The 18,523-nt window shown below is 30.8% G+C and overlaps 1 protein-coding gene across 2 annotated transcripts in view; it reads right to left on the reverse strand.

Moving 5' to 3' along the window:
- LOC150100209 (myc box-dependent-interacting protein 1-like) overlaps positions 1-18,523 on the reverse strand; it is a 188,989-nt gene that overhangs the window by 142,530 nt on the left and 27,936 nt on the right. For both annotated transcript variants that reach the window (XM_090402882.1, XM_090402883.1), the window contains exons 3-4: positions 18,138-18,192; positions 15,364-15,458 (exon numbers count right to left, since the gene is read on the reverse strand). In XM_090402882.1, coding sequence (XP_090259008.1) covers positions 15,364-15,458; positions 18,138-18,192 — 150 coding nt within the window. The remainder of the gene's footprint in view (positions 1-15,363; positions 15,459-18,137; positions 18,193-18,523) is intronic.

An 18,523-nucleotide genomic window follows, 5' to 3' on the forward strand; every position in this document is an offset into this window, starting at 1 on the left:
AATTATGAACTGTATAAATATATATTTAATAAATTGGTTGTATTTTTGTGTTTTTAATTAAATAAACTAGTTTCGTTTTGTCACAGATGGTTTTCACTTCTGAACCACCTGGTCTATTGTTCTTATCAATATTACTAAATTCCAATCCCCTTCTCTGGAAATTTACTCTTAGTAAAGTTTGACTTGTATTGAACAACCATTGAGTGACTCAGTAGTTTAATCCAGAGATTAAATATATGGTCAGTTTAATCCATAACATTCTTAAGAATATTTCACCCTCTGATTTCCCAAAATCCTGTTAAGAAAGAACAGATAGCTGAGTATTGAACTTGAGATCATTTTGAAACACGTTCCTGAGACAACAGAGGTTTTTTTGTCTGCTGCTGCTATTTGTATTAATTAGCTGGGTAAGAGCAGTTTCTATATCACATAAACAGAGCATTTGATTTTCAAGTTTATTATTTATAAATTAAATGATTTTTCAGTTCATTTTTTTGTGCATCAAGATTCTAGTTATTTTAGGATAAAATGTCGAGTAAAAAGTGGATGTCAGCGAGCATAGCAAGTTTTCGTTACTATTCATTGTCTCTACGTTTTAACTAAGCTGGAATTATTATGCTTATTACTGCAACTTAAAAGAATCTAATCTGGTTATATATATATATAATATAATTATATATACAGTCATACCACGACTTATGCGAATCAGGAGTACGCGGTTTCTTATATGTACGTATTCCCGTCCTGCTTCACGTCTCACCACTAGTCGTATCTTTCAGACACTGGCCGCATTCGCCAGTGTCGCACATGCTGTGAACAAGCACTGACGTGTTTCGCACGATCTCCATTCATACACAATTTTTATAGTCTACAAACCTTGTGTTGTTTAATGTTATGTTCTTGATAAAAATTTTATCACATAAAAAATAATAATGTCATCCAAAAGAAGCAAGTCCGATTCTTCTACTGCTAGCAAGAAAAGAAAAACATCGACTTTGGAAACAAAACTCAACATTATTAAGGATTTTGAACGCGGAATGAAAATTTGTGAGCCAGCAAAGAAGTTCGATCTACAGGAATCCAGAGTAAGAATAATCATAAAAGAAAGGTTTACAGATTTTGGAGGACATAGATTCTAACAAGGAACAAATTGTAGCCACAAGGCAAGGAATAAAAAAAATCATTAGCTTGCTATGAAGAAATTTTTCGACAAGAAAAAGACATTATGCCGTCAGACGAATCTATTAGATTTTATGAAACCACCGACATCGAAATGACTTTCTTTTTTTATTTACGAAAAACTACAATTATGATTATATTTCTTAAAAAATATAGGTGTTTTTGTAAACCTTTGGTGCCAATTGTATGTTTGTATATATAAATTAAATGCAAAATTATACCCCGAGTTACACGAATTCGACTTACGTGCTTTTTGTTGGTCCCACCTACCACATAATTTCGGGGTTTTACTGTATATGACAAAATAATTATACAGGTTATATATATCTATATATAGCTTGTATAATATACATATAAGAAACGGAAAATCACCTGGAGAAGATAAGCTAGGTTCAGAACTATATAAATACGTAGGAACAAGATTCAAAGAAAGACTATCATTATTTTTAAATAAAATTTACTCAACTGGTATCCCCCCCCCCAATAGAATGAAAAAAAGCAACTGTGATTCCTATCTTTAAGAAAGGTAATAGAGATGACCTTAAAAACTATAGAGGTATCAGTATACTAAATTCCTGTTACAAAATATATAGCAGAATCTTAAATAACAAACTAATGAAATATTCCGAAAACTTTATTCTAGAAGTACAGAATGGATTTAGAAAAGGACGATCATGTATAGACCCAGCCTTTTGCCTAAAATTAATAACAGAGAAAAGAAGAGAATATAATTTAGAAACACATATTGCTTTTATTGACTTTGAAAAAGCATTTGACAGTTAAAAGAAACATTATTTAACATATTAAAAGAAAGACAAATACCAAATAATATCCTAAAAGCTATCACAAGTATATATGAAAATAATCAAATACAAATAAGATTAAATCATGAGCTATCATATACAAGAGAGATAACCAAGGGGTCCAACAGGGATGTCCCCTCTCAGCAACTCTTTTTAATATCTACTTAAATGAAATAATAATAAAATGGAGTAAAAATTTACATCAAGGAATTAAACTTTCTCCTACAGTTAACTTAAACACTCTCCTCTTTGCTGACGACCAAATAATAATTACAAATTCTGAAGATAACTTACAGAAAGCTATTTTAAATCTAAATGAGATATCCAAAGATTATGGTATGATAATATCAATGGAAAATCAAAACTATGGCCTTTAAAGGACAAGATCCAGCAAGAACTAAAATAATAATAGATAACAAGATCTTAGACTAGGTGAATTCATTTAACTATCTAAGATGTATGATCACACATGAAAATGAAAAAGATATAAACGTAAAAATTGCAAAATATTTAAAAATAACAGGTATAATTAACTCTATATTTAAACCAAACCTAGTTCAAAAACAAACCAAGCTAAAAGTATACAATACATTAGCCTTACCGGTCTTAATGTATGGAAGCAAAATCTGGACACAAAAAGATAAACAAAGATTAATAACAGCAGAAATGAAGTTTATGAGAAAAACTGCAAAGTATACCCTATTTGATCACAAAAGAAATGAAGATATTATGAAAGAATTAAACCAAGAACCAGTAATAGACAAAATTAAAAAATATAAACATAAATGGATGGAACATGTTCAAAGAATGAAAACAGAAAGATTACCAAAATAAGCCTTAAAGTACAAGCCAACAGGGAAAAGAAAACAGGACATCCTCTTAAACGATGACGTCTAAGGCCAGAACAGGCCATGCTACGCCTAAATCCTTGATACGCATGATGATGATGGTGGTGATATATATATATATATATATATATATATATATATATATATATATATATATATATATATATTTTTTTTTTTTTTATATGCTTTTTATGTGAATCCCATGCTTCCAGTAAGTAAGGTGGTCTCGCATTAGGCAACAAAATTTACCTTTCATTTAAAATTGTGTGGTTAGAAAGCAGATACATTAACCATTCTGTCAACCAGAGAGGTATACTATGCATGTTACTGCAAACTGAAACGTTTTATATTTATATTTAGATCTATGTTGTAATTCCATAAATATAATGACTTTTGCTACAATTTTTATTACTACAAATTCAAAATTTTTATTTTTAGTGAGAATATCTGAACTTTAGAGTTGATGAAGTTCCTATTTTTACCTTGATTAGCAAGCTTAATTAGATTGCATTTAAATTCTTTTTTCTTTTTAAAAAAAAAAACGTTTATCCTTATACTAAATTATTACCATACCTTTTAATATTTTTTCAGTATTCAGAATTTTTGTAGCAACTATGATGCTTGTCAAACAAAATCAACAATGCAATTGAAATCTTTTGCAGAAAGATTTTGGATATAAATGTAGATATAAAGAAATTAAAGATGCATTACTTGTACTATCCATTTTTCCTTATGAAAAACCTATTTCTAAATTAGAGAGCTCATCATTGGCTGAACATTTTGAGAAACCAGAAACGGCAATTTTAAGAGTTGTGTGGGACAAAAGTTTACAACAAATAGATGCTACTAATAAATCTCTACAAGATCCTGATACGGATTTGTTTTTAGCTAATAATTTGTTACAGTCTTTAGTTGGTTTCATTTTAGATATAAGAAATAGTTTTGCTGCTGTAAATGAAGAAGCGAATTTATTATCAGATGATACAAAATTTAAAGATGAAAAGGAAAGAGTTAGGGAAAAAAGATTTTTTTTTTTTTGAAAGATATAGATCAAGACAAGTACAAGACTACTATTAATAAAATTTTACAAACTTATGGGACAGATGTTCTTCCAGAAAAATTTACTGATGAAGTTAAGCAATTTTTAATGATGAAGGATGAAAATTCTTCAATTAAAAATATGCACAAATTTATAAATGATGGGTTAAGGTCTACTTTTCCAAACGTAGAAACAATTTTAAAAATATTGTTGATGATGCCTATTTCAAATGCAAGTGCTGAACGCACATTTTCAGTGTTGAAATGAATAAAAAATTATTTAAGAAGCAACTTGCACCAAAATAAAACAAGTGACCTGTCGTTATTATGCATTGATTCAGATGTAACAGACTCGATTAATCATATCATTTTAGATATATTTGCTAAAACCAAAGCCAGAAAAAAAAAAACAACTTTTAGTTATTGATTTTTTTTTAATTTAAATTTGAACTGATTTATTTTTATACATTTTTTAAAATGCAAATATATGTATACCAATGTTATTGTGTTATTAAAATCAGTTATTATGGAAATGTTGACTTTTATTTTCAATAAATTAAAAAAAAGTGCTTATTTTTGAGAAATTTGTCAATTATGTTCAAAGAAAACGATATTGTTGAATTATTAGATTATAAATGTATGATAGATAAGTTATATAGTTATAAGGTATATATAATTGATAATTACTTCATTAAGTAAATGTATGAAAATTTATTTGTGAATTACTGAATAGTTTAAAGTCCATGTTTTTTATAATTAAGTTTATTTTTATTTATAAATATTTCAGTTACTGGATTTTCAAAATGGATAAAAAAGAAATTGGGTTTGCAATATCACAAATGTAAAGTGGAAAAGGAAGAAAGATTGAAAAAACAAGAAGGTACATTTTTAAAATATCTTTGCTGAGAAGATCGTAATCACATACAAGAAGAAAATCTTCAAGATTATTCGTTTTATAATTCGTCTATAGTTTCAATTAATGAATTGGAAAATTTTACAGCTATCGAAAATTGGATTAAAACATCGAAGGAGAAATCTACAGATCATATGAGTATTGTTGATTCTGAAGCTGGTTGTTCTACAGATCAATCATAAAAGGATTTGATTTTACAAATTTAAATTATAATGATCCAGCAACTTGTGTCCTGTAAAATTTTCCAATATCAATGAATTATGTCAACTATTAGTTGAACATGGACCCGAACAAATTCATAATTTTGATTTTCCGAAAGATAACAATAATAGAAGATTTTCAATGACTCGTTATACTCGAAGACTATTTAACGGTGAGACAATGCAGCGGCTGTGGTTATTGTACTCAAAATCCACGGATTCTGCATTTTGCTGTTTATTATTTGATCAATGGTGGATTAACCTTGCTGATTCTGGATTGAGGGACTGGGAAAATGCTTCTATTTTAACTGTGCATGAAAAAAGTCAAAGACATGTTGAAAATTACCATAAGTGGAAAGAATTAGAAATTCGAATAAAAGAAAAGAAAACCATTGATGAAGAGAACTTGTTAGTTATTAGAAATGAGGAGAAATATTGGGTGCAAGTATTAGAATGGCTCTTTGATTTAGTTCAGACGTAAACTTCTGTGGCTAATTTGTTCAAAAGACATATTTCGGTGATTACACCACATTTTTTTATTATTCGGTTATATAAAACACTGAAATAATAGTTCCCGACAAGTTTCGTAAATCGTAGGATTTACATCTTCAGGGGTAAATAGTATAACTTAAAGTTTAAACAAGAGAATTAATAAATACAAATCATAACCGTCTGGCTATTCATAAAACTCAAATAACAGAATGCAGATATATAACATTATTGACGTTGAACTATACTGGACGATGTCACGTGTGCTTGTTCTCGTTCATATAGTCCGAGCTCAGATTGAGGTAGATTTTTTATTAGAGCTGACCACACTTGAAGAATTAAACCTTGATATTTATTGCATTGGGTTGGGTTTTTTAGCATATTAGTAGCTTCTTTAAATTTTCTTATGTAACTGTTGTTTTCTATGTATGACATCATCGTTTTTTGCCAGAGTACATCGTATCCAGTGGAAGTGGTATGGAAAGCAAGACCCATTCTCTTTCGTGTTGTACGTCTTTTTGGTGTTCAGCCATGCATATTTCTCCAGATCTTCCTGTCTGTCGTACGTAGCATTATGCATTATCTGCATTCTGTTATTTAAGTTTTATGAATAGCCAGACGGTTATGATTTGTATTTATTAATTCTCTTGTTTAAACTTTAAGTTATACTATTTACCCCTGAAGATGTAAATCCTACGATTTACGAAACTTGTCGGGAACTATTATTTCAGTGTTTTATATAACTGAATAATGAGACATTGTTTTCACATGGAAATGGAAATTTTTTGAAATTTGTCAAATTTCTAGCCAAGTTTGATCCAATAATGAATGAACATCTTCGAAGAATAAAAGATAAAGATACATATGTGCATTATCTTGGAAAAGATATTCAAAATGAAATAATAAACATCTTCGCCAATGCGATAAAAAATAAAATTTTAGAATCTGTTGTTGCCGCAAAATATTATTCCATAATTATTGACTGTACGTCTGACATTGGTCACACGGAACAAATGCGCATAGTACTTCTATTCGTAGACACTAATAATAGCACGGTTTCTATAAAATAACACTTTTTGGGATTTATAGAAATAAAAAATACCACTGGAGAATTTTTATCAAATGAAATACTAAGAACTCTAGACGAATTTTCATTACCAATACAAGATTTACGAGGTCAAGGATACAATAACGCCAGTAATATGAAAAGTGATGTAAGAGGTGTGCAGCGACGAATTTCAAATATTAACCTGAGAGCAATGTATGTACCCTGTAGTTCACATTCATTAAATTTAGTAGTGAATTGTACTGCTAATACTTTAGATGCCACAGCATTTTTGACGCGGTACATCATCTATATGTATTTTTTTCCGGTTCGACTCGATGGGAATACCTCAAAAGACACATAAGTAATTTTACAATCAAACCAGTCTATGATACACGATGAGAGAGTCAAATTGACTCATTAAAGCCCCTAAGATATAATTTGTCCGAAGTTTGCAAAGCACTGCAAGAAATATCTCAAGATGATAGTTTAAGTTTTAAAAGAGGTAAACCGTGAGTGGACATAACTATACAAATAAATAACGGAAAAACTCACGTAGAAATATTATTTAATAGTATAATTTTCGGCTGTGTGTCACAGGCATCTTCAGTACAATTAGGCACAAAAATTAAACACTAACTGACAATTCCAAAAAGCGCCACCTAAGTAGCTGGTGTAAGATAACTAAAAAGGTCAATAACTTTCCTAAATAAAAAAAAAAAATTTAATACAATAAAAAGTTAGGAAAGATTAGCTGATTTGTAAAGTACTATCTCCCATAAAGGGGATAGACGTAAGCCGTCGGATCTGTTTAAGTTAGGAGAATGAAGTAGAGTTTCACATGCTTCTTTATAAAGGCGTTCCATGAGAAACTGACTTTTGTGAAGAACTCTTGTCTTTCTCCAATGAACTCTGTGTCTAGTGAAGATGGCATGTTCTGCAAGTCCAGACTTTTCAGGTTTAAAGTATTCAATATAAGATTGGTGTTCTTCTAGCCGAATGGAGGCAGATCTTCCCGTTTGTCTGAAATAACATAATCCACAAGAGCACGGAATCTGGTAGACACCTGGATGATTAAGATGTGGAAGCTTGTCCTTTGGAGAAGCGAGAAAGGTGGAGATTTTTCTAAACGGTCGAAAGGCAACAAAAATATTCAGTGGTTTTAAAATTTTTGCTATACGTTCACTGATGCCTTGTATATAAGGGATGGTAATGCGCGTTATTTCCTCTGTGTTTGAAGAGGGAGACATATTAAATCTACTCAAAGTTCTTTTAATGAAGCAATTCTTATAGCCATTAGATAGAAAGGAAGAAGTTATATATCGTATTTCTTTCTGTAAAAGATCGTCTGTAGAACAAAAGGAGTGGGCCCGATGAACCAGTGTTTTAATAGTTCCTGCCTTTTGACTGGGATGGTGATGAGATTCCGCATGGATATAGTGGCCTGTATGAGTCTTCTTTCTATAAACTGAGAAATGTAGGTTACCATCTGGTTGGCGAAGAATTAGAAGATCTAAAAAGGCTAACTGCTTATTTGATTCTACTTCTAGGGTAAACTTGATCCTAGGATGAAATGCGTTTAACTTATTGAGAAATTGTTGAAGTTCATCAGAAGAGCCATTCCATACAGCAAAAATGTCATCGACATATCTGAACCAATGAGTAGGTCTGGGAGAAATATTATCAAAGATACGTTGTTCAAAATGTTCCATAAAGAAATTAGAGATAGCAGGAGAGAGAGGATTACCCATTGCTGTTCCTTCAATTTGTTGATACAACTTATTTTTAAAAGAAAAATAACCAGAATTTATTACAAAATCAAATAAGTTTACAATGTCTGAAGGAAATTCCTGTTGTAGTAATTCAATAATTTCCGAAAGAGGCACATTTGTAAATAAAGAAACAACATCTAAACTGATCATGATATCAGAAACGTCCAAATGAAGATCTGAAATTTTATTTTTAAAATCCAAAGTATTTTTTATATAAGTATCAGTTCTTCTAGTTGAAGAGGAGAGTAAATTAGATAAAAATTTTGAGATTTTGTAAGTTGGGCAACCTATACAATCTACGACTGGTCTTAACGGAATGCCTGGTTTATGAACTTTTGGAAGACCATACAATCTAGGTGGACGACCGAAGAAGGTTTTAAGTTTTTTCTTTTGATCTTCATTTTAGTTATCTTACACCAGCTACTTAGGTGGCGCTTTTTGGAATTGTCAGTTAGTGTTTAATTTTTGTGCCTAATTGTACTGAAGATGCCTGTGACACAGGCGAAAATTATACTATTAAATAATATTTCTACGTGAGTTTTTCCGTTATTTATTTGTATAGTTATGTCTACTCATGGTTTACCTCTTTTAAAACTTATTGCTAGACTTCACGGAGAGTCTATTTCCAGACAATCTGCTAGATACGGTAAAGTATTGATAAAGAAGGCCAAATGCATTAACAGATTAATATTCCTTAAACGATGTAAGATGGCCCAGGTTATTCCAACCTGTTGTAAAATAAAAGAAGTTTTTAGGTCCCCAAAAGCTCATCGGATCTACTTCAAAGCTAGTAAGTCTCTTTTAAATATTCAGCTACACGAAGCTAAAAAATCTCTTGCCATCTTAAATAGAGAAATTATGGATATAAAAATTGCTCTGGAATCTAATTTAACTGTTGAAACTTTTACTACTGTAATGCGCATATCTTCGAGTTCTTACTTAAAGGTTTTCAATGATTCTCGTGACAAGCTGAAACACAAATTTGAATCACTAGTCAGCTTACCTAGATCCAGTAATAATACTATTGATATAGATAAAGTAGTCATAAATGTTTCCGGACGTCCACTAACAGACTGTGAACGTTTTGTTTTATCAAAAGGATATGATTTCGCTGGTATGCCGAATAAGGTGCCTATTATGGATTTTTTTCATAACATAGGGGTATTCGATCCTTACCCCAAAAAACAGCCAACAGATTACGTTTTGAATGTGCACAAATTCTTTTTCATGCCAAGCCTCCTCGTCCTAATCTTTCTTACTCTGAATTTAAAGCATTGAAATCACTGAAGAATAACAATAATTTAATAATTACGAAAGCTGATAAGGGGAAGGCTGTAGTGATTCAAGATAGGAAGGAATATGAGAGAAAAATGTCTCTTTTACTTCGCGACTATTCAACTTATAGGCCTCTTACATCGGATCCTACCCGGAGTCAATTGAAGATACTTAATTCTCTTATAGATAATGTATCTACATGGAATGAAGATCAAAAGAAAAAACTTAAAACCTTCTTCGGTCGTCCACCTAGATTGTATGGTCTTCCAAAAGTTCATAAACCAGGCATTCCGTTAAGACCAGTTGTAGATTGTATAGGTTGCCCAACTTACAAAATCTCAAAATTTTTATCTAATTTACTCTCCTCTTCAACTAGAAGAACTGATACTTATATAAAAAATACTTTGGATTTTAAAAATAAAATTTCAGATCTTCATTTGGACGTTTCTGATATCATGATCAGTTTAGTTGTTGTTTCTTTATTTACAAATGTGCCTCTTTCGGAAAGTATTGAATTACTACAACAGGAATTTCCTTCAGACATTGTAAACTTATTTGATTTTGTAATAAATTCTGGTTATTTTTCTTTTAAAAATAAGTTGTATCAACAAATTGAAGGAACAGCAATGGGTAATCCTCTCTCTCCTGCTATCTCTAATTTCTTTATGGAACATTTTGAACAACGTATCTTTGACAATATTTCTCCCAGACCTACTCATTGGTTCAGATATGTCGATGACATTTTTGCTGTATGGAATGGCTCTTCTGATGAACTTCAACAATTTCTCAATAAGTTAAACGCATTTCATCCTAGGATCAAGTTTACCCTAGAAGTAGAATCAAATAAGCAGTTAGCCTTTTTAGATCTTCTAATTCTTCGCCAACCAGATGGTAACCTACATTTCTCAGTTTATAGAAAGAAGACTCATACAGGCCACTATATCCATGCGGAATCTCATCACCATCCCAGTCAAAAGGCAGGAACTATTAAAACACTGGTTCATCGGGCCCACTCCTTTTGTTCTACAGACGATCTTTTACAGAAAGAAATACGATATATAACTTCTTCCTTTCTATCTAATGGCTATAAGAATTGCTTCATTAAAAGAACTTTGAGTAGATTTAATATGTCTCCCTCTTCAAACACAGAGGAAATAACGCGCATTACCATCCCTTATATACAAGGCATCAGTGAACGTATAGCAAAAATTTTAAAACCACTGAATATTTTTGTTGCCTTTCGACCGTTTAGAAAAATCTCCACCTTTCTCGCTTCTCCAAAGGACAAGCTTCCACATCTTAATCATCCAGGTGTCTACCAGATTCCGTGCTCTTGTGGATTATGTTATTTCGGACAAACGGGAAGATCTGCCTCCATTCGGCTAGAAGAACACCAATCTTATATTGAATACTTTAAACCTGAAAAGTCTGGAATTGCAGAACATGTCATCTTCACTAGACACAGAGTTCATTGGAGAAAGACGAGAGTTCTTCACAAAAGTCAGTTTCTCATGGAACGCCTTTATAAAGAAGCATGTGAAACTCTACTTCATTCTCCTAACTTAAACAGATCCGACGGCTTACGTCTATCCCCTTTATGGGAGATAGTACTTTACAAATCAGCTAATCTTTCCTAACTTTTTATTGTATTAAATTTTTTTTTTTTAAATTTTTTTTTTAATTTTTTTTTTTTTAGGAAAGTTATTGACCTTTTTAGTTATCTTACACCAGCTACTTAGGTGGCGCTTTTTGGAATTGTCAGTTAGTGTTTAATTTTTGTGCCTAATTGTACTGAAGATGCCTGTGACACACAGGCGAAAATTATACTATTAAATAATATTTCTACGTGAGTTTTTCCGTTATTTATTTGTATAGTTAAGATGATAGTTTATGTGGATTAAGTTGAAATACCATGAAATTAGAAGCAAGTAATCTTCTTAAAACTTTAAGGAAGTTTAAATTTATCGCATCCTTAATAATGTGGTATAATATACTTTATGAAATAAACTTTACAAGTAAACTTCAGAATACAAGCCTTGATATATATGGTGCCATAAATTGTATTAATGATACAAAGAATTTCTTAATGAAAATCCGAAATGAGGATGAATTTGAAAAGATGTTAACAGATGTGGAAAATCACTGAGTTCTTAGGTGTAATGCCTAATTTAGAACAAGAAAGAGTTAGACTTAGAAAAAATAAGAAACAATTTGTGTATGAAGCAGAGGATGAATTCATAACAGATTTTAAACAAAAATTTAAGGTAGATTTTTATTTTTCAATTATTGATACCGTAATTGCATCTGTTGATGAAAAATTCAAGCACATGTCTACAATTAATGAAAAGTTTGGTTTTCTTTTATATATACAGCAATTCCTCGATTAGTGCGCCTAATGCATTCTTTAAAACAGGTGCATTAATCGAAAACGTACTAATCGAATATAATAACCTATGGGAAAAAGTATAATTCGTTTCTCAAATTTCTTTTTTGAACCTTAATTTTTTTTTATAAAAGAATGAAGGTATGTCTCAGGGCCTAGTTAAAGGAAAATCATGAAGCTGGAAGACAATAAAACATATTCAGAATATAAATTCTATTATTCTACTTATCAACAAAGAATTGAGCTAAATTTTGTACGAAAAATATTATACGCCACCATTTGTTGTAATCGGCTCGCAGGCAATTTTTATGATCAGCCATAAACAGCAGTATTCTCTTTACCGATTGTTGAAAGATTTCGATGTGTGAAAATTAATGATAATTCATGAATATTTCCATGTTTAAAAATATGCCACTTGGTCACTGACATTTGCTACACAGACGTCATTTCCTTCAGTTTTGAGAACAGAGGATGCAGCTGATTGTTATAATCCACTTGCAGGCAATTTTTATGACTGATCATAACCAGCGGTATTCCCTTTCCCAAATGTTGAAAGGTTTCGATGTGTAAAAATTAACGATATACAAATATTAGGCGTTCTGGGTCTGAGCTTTTCGACATATTCTCAAATATTATTCTCCTCAAAATATTTCCATTATAAAATATTTATGCATAAAAAATGCCTCAAAAACTAAAATGACAAATTCTAGGAACTTCTCATGGAACACAGTTCGGGAAACCCTGGTATACATGGTGTACATGGAAGTAGTGTAGTATGTCATTAAAAGTAACTTCGTAAAATGTTTTAAATTGGTAACTAAATTATTTCATTCTGGTGAGTGATTTTTTAAAATAGTTAGCCATAAAAATGTATAGATAGAAAATTTTTAAAATCTGTCTAAGGGACATTGGTGAACATTTATTTTTAAGATGTATGTAGGCGCACTAGAGACAATGTATAGGGCACCTAAATTTTCTTTGCCTAGGGGTGCCAGATACTCTCGCACCATTCTTGCCTACAACCAGTTGGCAATGGTATTGATTCACATACAAATTAGCTAAACATTTAGCTAAAATGCTCTCCCAATATGCTGGCAAAACCCCTTCACACACACAAAAAAATTAAGTCCATTTTAAGCCGCATAGAAAACATCACATTCCAACAGACTAACATAATGGTCAGTTTTTGCATCTTCTCTCCTGTTCACCAATGTTCCATATTAAAGATTCCTTAGACTATATCCAAGCTAGATTTCCACCTGATATCTGAGCTCCAGCCATGGACTCCCCCTCCCCCAGATACTACTTCATCAAGTTCTTCAAAGAGACAAAGAGAAAGCCAAATGGCTTTCCAAATCATTCTGTAACTAGTGTTATTAATACCATTAATACTGCAAGGCCTGACTTATGATGTTTATTCACTTTGTGAGATTAGTGCCTAGAAATATTTTGTAATGGAATGGCCAGTTTGTTCAACTTAAGATAGTTGTAGTTACAAGAAACTTAATAGACTCAAAGCAACAAATGGGGAGACTGTGTTTTGGAGAGGGTCAAAGTAGCATGACATCTCTCCATCAAAAACTATTAACCCAAGAGACCTGTATTATCTATTTAAGCCATGTGAATTATAACCAATCCCTAGATTTAGCAGTGACATCCATGTAAGCTCTGAATGTCAGTGTTTTTAAAATACTATTGGTGTGCATTGATGCTTGATTTGAGAAAGCCAACTCAGGTAATTAATAAACTTTATTTATGTGGGAAGTTTTCATTATTGAGATCACATTATAAATAAGGAGTTTAATAAAAAATAAGCAATTAAAATTCAACAAGTTTCATATGTCATAAGACTTACATCATCAAGGGTAGTGGTACATAAGTTTTACATAACAGAAGCCTATTAACAATTAATTACACATATTAGATGCTTTTGATGCTTTTGAACTTAATTGTTAAATATAATTGATAAACCAGAATACAAATGGTAAATTCCAACATGCATACAGTAACAAATTTACCATTCGTATTCTGGTTTATCAATTATATTTAATAGTTGAAGTTATCAAAAACATCTAATGTGTAATTAATTGTTAATAGGCTTTTGTTGTGTAGACAAAACTTATGTTTTAATTTGTCACATTTTAATTTGTTGGGTTTTAATAGTTTATTTTTTATTAAACTCCTTATATTATAATGTGGTCTCAATACCAAAAACTTCCTACAGAACTTAGTTTTATAAGCTTTATGTTCATATCAATTTTATTGAGTTTTAAACACTACACAGTATGCGTTATATTTTTTCATGTAGACTAATTTTTTAATTAGTTTATACACAAAGATATACTTGTTAATAAAAACATGAAATCCAAGTCATTTTCATTACTTACTTCATTACCTTACTTGCTAGAACATTAACTATAGCACATTTTTCATTCTTGATTATTATAAGGGCACTTCAAATAATTTTAGCTAGATTAATAAATAAACTATTTCTGAGACCTCACCCTAAAAACAATGAAACAACACTATATACTATTAACATGTATTTCTAAACATGAAACACAGTAAAGGGATGTGAAGTAACACTGAAATAACTAACTTGGCAGTTTAAGTAAAAGAGCAATGTTAGGTGTATGAATCTGAAAATTAGGAATACCACAATAAGAGAAATTACTTTATGCAGAAACACAATCTAATCCAGCACACTAAATATATTCATAATTTTATACAAGTTATGAATATGATTAGTTTTGCAATTATTATTTAAAATATCTGATGTACTGATTTTTATGCATCAATATTACTATATGTATATCTTTTATATAAACTTAGTCATAATTCACAAATTTGTGGATAGATGAGTTACTGAATGTAAGGCTATCTGTGAAAATTATGTAATGCAACCCAGATAGGAAGTATGATAAAAATGTTTCTAAGACTGGGAGGACGACACCATATAAACTTCAAAAACCATCCTATTAAGTGCAATCATTTGGAATCTATATATAATATCAAGGTTTTATGAACAAAGAAAATCCACTCATTAAGTTTTCTATAATTAAAGCAGTTCTGCTAAAACAGTGATAAAAATGAGTCTCTAGAAATAAGTAAATAATGAATATGTTTCTGAAATCCTAATTCAACAAAAAGCAATACCAGTAATTCAAGAGCTGAATGATGGCAATGGCCTAAATAATGAGAGTAATAAAAGCAAAATAACCAAAAAACCATGGAAAAACAGCAAAACTATTTAATTCCCATTTAATATTCCACATACCAATGTCTTAATGATTTTCTTTTATTAATTATTTTAGTAATTATGAATGAAGGCTAAATCTTCACCTGCAATTATCTTTTGATGTGTCTACTTGTATTTGACTCAACTTCACAAATATAAATATGGAGATGATGCTTTTACCTGGGCTTTTACTGGAATTTGGTCATGCTTTGACCATTCTGGCTCATACAATTCGCATATGGTTTCCATTAGACTTTTACTAGCAGCTTGCATTCCTGGAGAAGGGAGAAATTATCCTTTAATTAAAAATATATTTAAAATGTCAACTACATAGATCACTAAAACAACGAGGTCTGATATATGGTAAATTGCTATCAAATTTTGGAAGCAGTAAAATATTGCTGCACTTTTTGAAAAATATTTTCATTATGTTTCTTAAATCTCAGCTGAAAGATTCTAAAAAATAAAATTGGTATATGATAGATACCTATCATATACAGTGTTAAAAATTTTGAACTTTTTTTGTATATAGTTCAAATAAAACAAACTATTACATACTTAAAAGTTACTATAACTTTAATCTATTTTTTACTTCAGGCTAAAGATGGTGTCATGGCTAACAGTTCGAAATAGAACTAAAATCCTCACTTTCTACAAGTCTGGAGTTTTATCATCAAAGTTCAGCAAAAGTCAAGGAGTAAGGATGGGTCCTCATGAAATACTGAATCACTAACACAGAATTTAAATTCTTTGTTTTTGTATCCACCCTTAGTTATGAGCAGTAGTTAGAGTTTATTTCGAATGAAGATGTGCAGACCTACATGAGAAGAATATGGTAGAAAATTACCACCACCTCATATTCCTAACTCCAGCCAGTATTATTGTATGAAATAGTGAGTTTTATAGTTGACTTATCTATAAAGAACTGCCATCAGAAATTTATAACTTTGCTATAGCTTTTAACAGGATACAGATGAAAGACTGAGTATTTAAGGATATAAGATTGGATTCTAAACTACCAGCTTGCACCATAAAAAAATCAAAATCTTCTTTCATACGTAACTTCTAAAATTCTGACAAGTTGACTTTACTCAGCATAAAGGAGGATATTTTTTTTATTAGCAATAAAGGGAAAGCAATTAACATTATATGCTATTATTATTATTTCCAATTATGTTGGAAGATATAATAGCATATAACCACTGATTCACATGTATAAGCTGTAATAGCTGAAAAAAATATTATGCAGTATCTCCAGAGACTCATCGTGGGAGATCCAAACTATTATCTACACAATACACAGAATGGCAATCTGTTCCGCTCATTCACCACTTTCCATGCAAAAAATCTGGTCTGCTCCCCCCCCCCAACCACATTCTTACACAACTTCCACAGATGACTCCCAGTTCTCTGACTATATTAAAAAATTTCCTTTGCATCAATTTTATAAATCCCCTTTAATATCTTAAAAGTTTTTATCATGTTTTCTAAGTATCAACAAAATGTAACCCACAAACCTTAACTTATCATCACAGGGAGCATTCCATAGACCTGTCACCAGCTTAGTCACTCATGTCTGAATTTTCTCTACCACTTCGTGGTCCCCAAGAAACCCAAGTGATCAAATCTGTGTATAGTAGTCAAGATATAGCCAAATGATACCATTATAAAGAGGGATAATAACTTCGCTATCTTTACAAAATAATGGCATTCTCCTATAATTTTTTTTAATGAGGTTCTCACCACAAAAGGTTTATTATCCTATAGTAGATTTGTACGATGGATAGGATAAAGGTTTTGTATTTGTATTTTGTAATAAAAATACAATGGATTTGTATTTTTATTACTTTTTACGTAGCCTGGAAACCATGCTCTAGAGACAAAACATGGAACTGTTTTCAAGCCATTTCAGGCCTCCAATGAGCAGGGTTCTCTACAGTAGATTCGAACCCACAGTCAGTTGGTTAGAGAACAGATATACTAACCATTCAAACAATCAGGCCGGAACTGGTTTTTAATAAAAAAACTTTGCAATATTTGCTGTATACAGTTATTATGAATTCAATAAATGTTCTTAAGAGTATCTTGCTAGTCCTCAGCAGGAGTTCATCAATTTTAATATCAATAGAATTTCACTAGGCTTAATCATATTTTCATAATTAGGAGCATGTTAACATTTCATTAGTCATCAGGATAAATGTGTTTATCATAACTGCAATTTCAGATAAGTTTTTAGTATAAGACTGTTTTGTGTATGTGTTTGCACATTCACATATGTATATGTGTCTAAACATATGTATATATGTGAATGTGCAAAAACATTCACAGATGACTTAGTACTAGGATAACTGTGATCAAAAGCTCACTTTTCTATTAACAGTTTTCTTGCAAAATTCTCTCTTATTGGTAAAGTTTCTCATTTAACTAGAGAAGCCGTTTCCAATGTGTGAAAGGAACTCTGAAATAATATGGTTCTGCCACTGACTCTGTTGCTTGTTTTTCCCAAAACTGTCAATGATTCCAATCCTTGAATTTTTGTTTTTATCCTGTCATATGCAAATATAAAAAATGGTTTGAACAATTTTGAATACCTCTAGTGCAATTCATTCCACATGAATTCAGTTCTTTTCTGTAATATCAGTGAAGAGCCAACTATTACAATGTATTCTGAATTAAATGGAAAATCAACTGAAGTGAATATATTTCCACGAGACATTTTCTTTTAAAATTAAAAGGTGTCATCAGACCTCAAATGATTCATCGTGAATGCTCCCACACACGTATACAAAGCTACTCAAACTGTCTAATTCACTGTTTCCACACTCTCAAGCAATTTATCTAGATAAAATTTTTCCTGAAAAGGGAAATGTCCATCTCTACAAATTCTGCTAATATTTAAAAAAATCAAAACTGATGATTAAAAAAGTATTGTAAAAACAAATAATGAATCTTACCTTTCATACATAGTGCATAATTTTTCAATTCTTTGTGAAGTTTTGAACAAGCATTCTAAATTAAGAAAAATTTAGCATAGTTTAATATTTTGTTACCTATTTATTAGCTTATAAAATTTTAATACAGTAATATTTACAAACTGAAAAGGAAAAAAAAAAAAAAATATATATATATATATATTACAAAACATTCAACATTTAGATATCTGGATCATCCAGTTACACGAAACAGAGCTTGCAGTGATCAAAATGTAAATCCATAATTGATTCATAAAGAGTACTGTAAGCAATCACTCTCACACACGCACACTTAGCAAGAAATATTGTTATGATAAATTTCAGTAAATCTTCACAAGGATGTCTATTTGGCTAATAAAAGCCACTAC

This window comes from Typopeltis vanoorti, chromosome 13 (assembly GCF_054136105.1).
Source record: "Typopeltis vanoorti isolate ZY-2024b chromosome 13, IOZ_Tvanoo_1.0, whole genome shotgun sequence".
Classification (NCBI taxonomy): domain Eukaryota; kingdom Metazoa; phylum Arthropoda; class Arachnida; order Uropygi; family Thelyphonidae; genus Typopeltis; species Typopeltis vanoorti.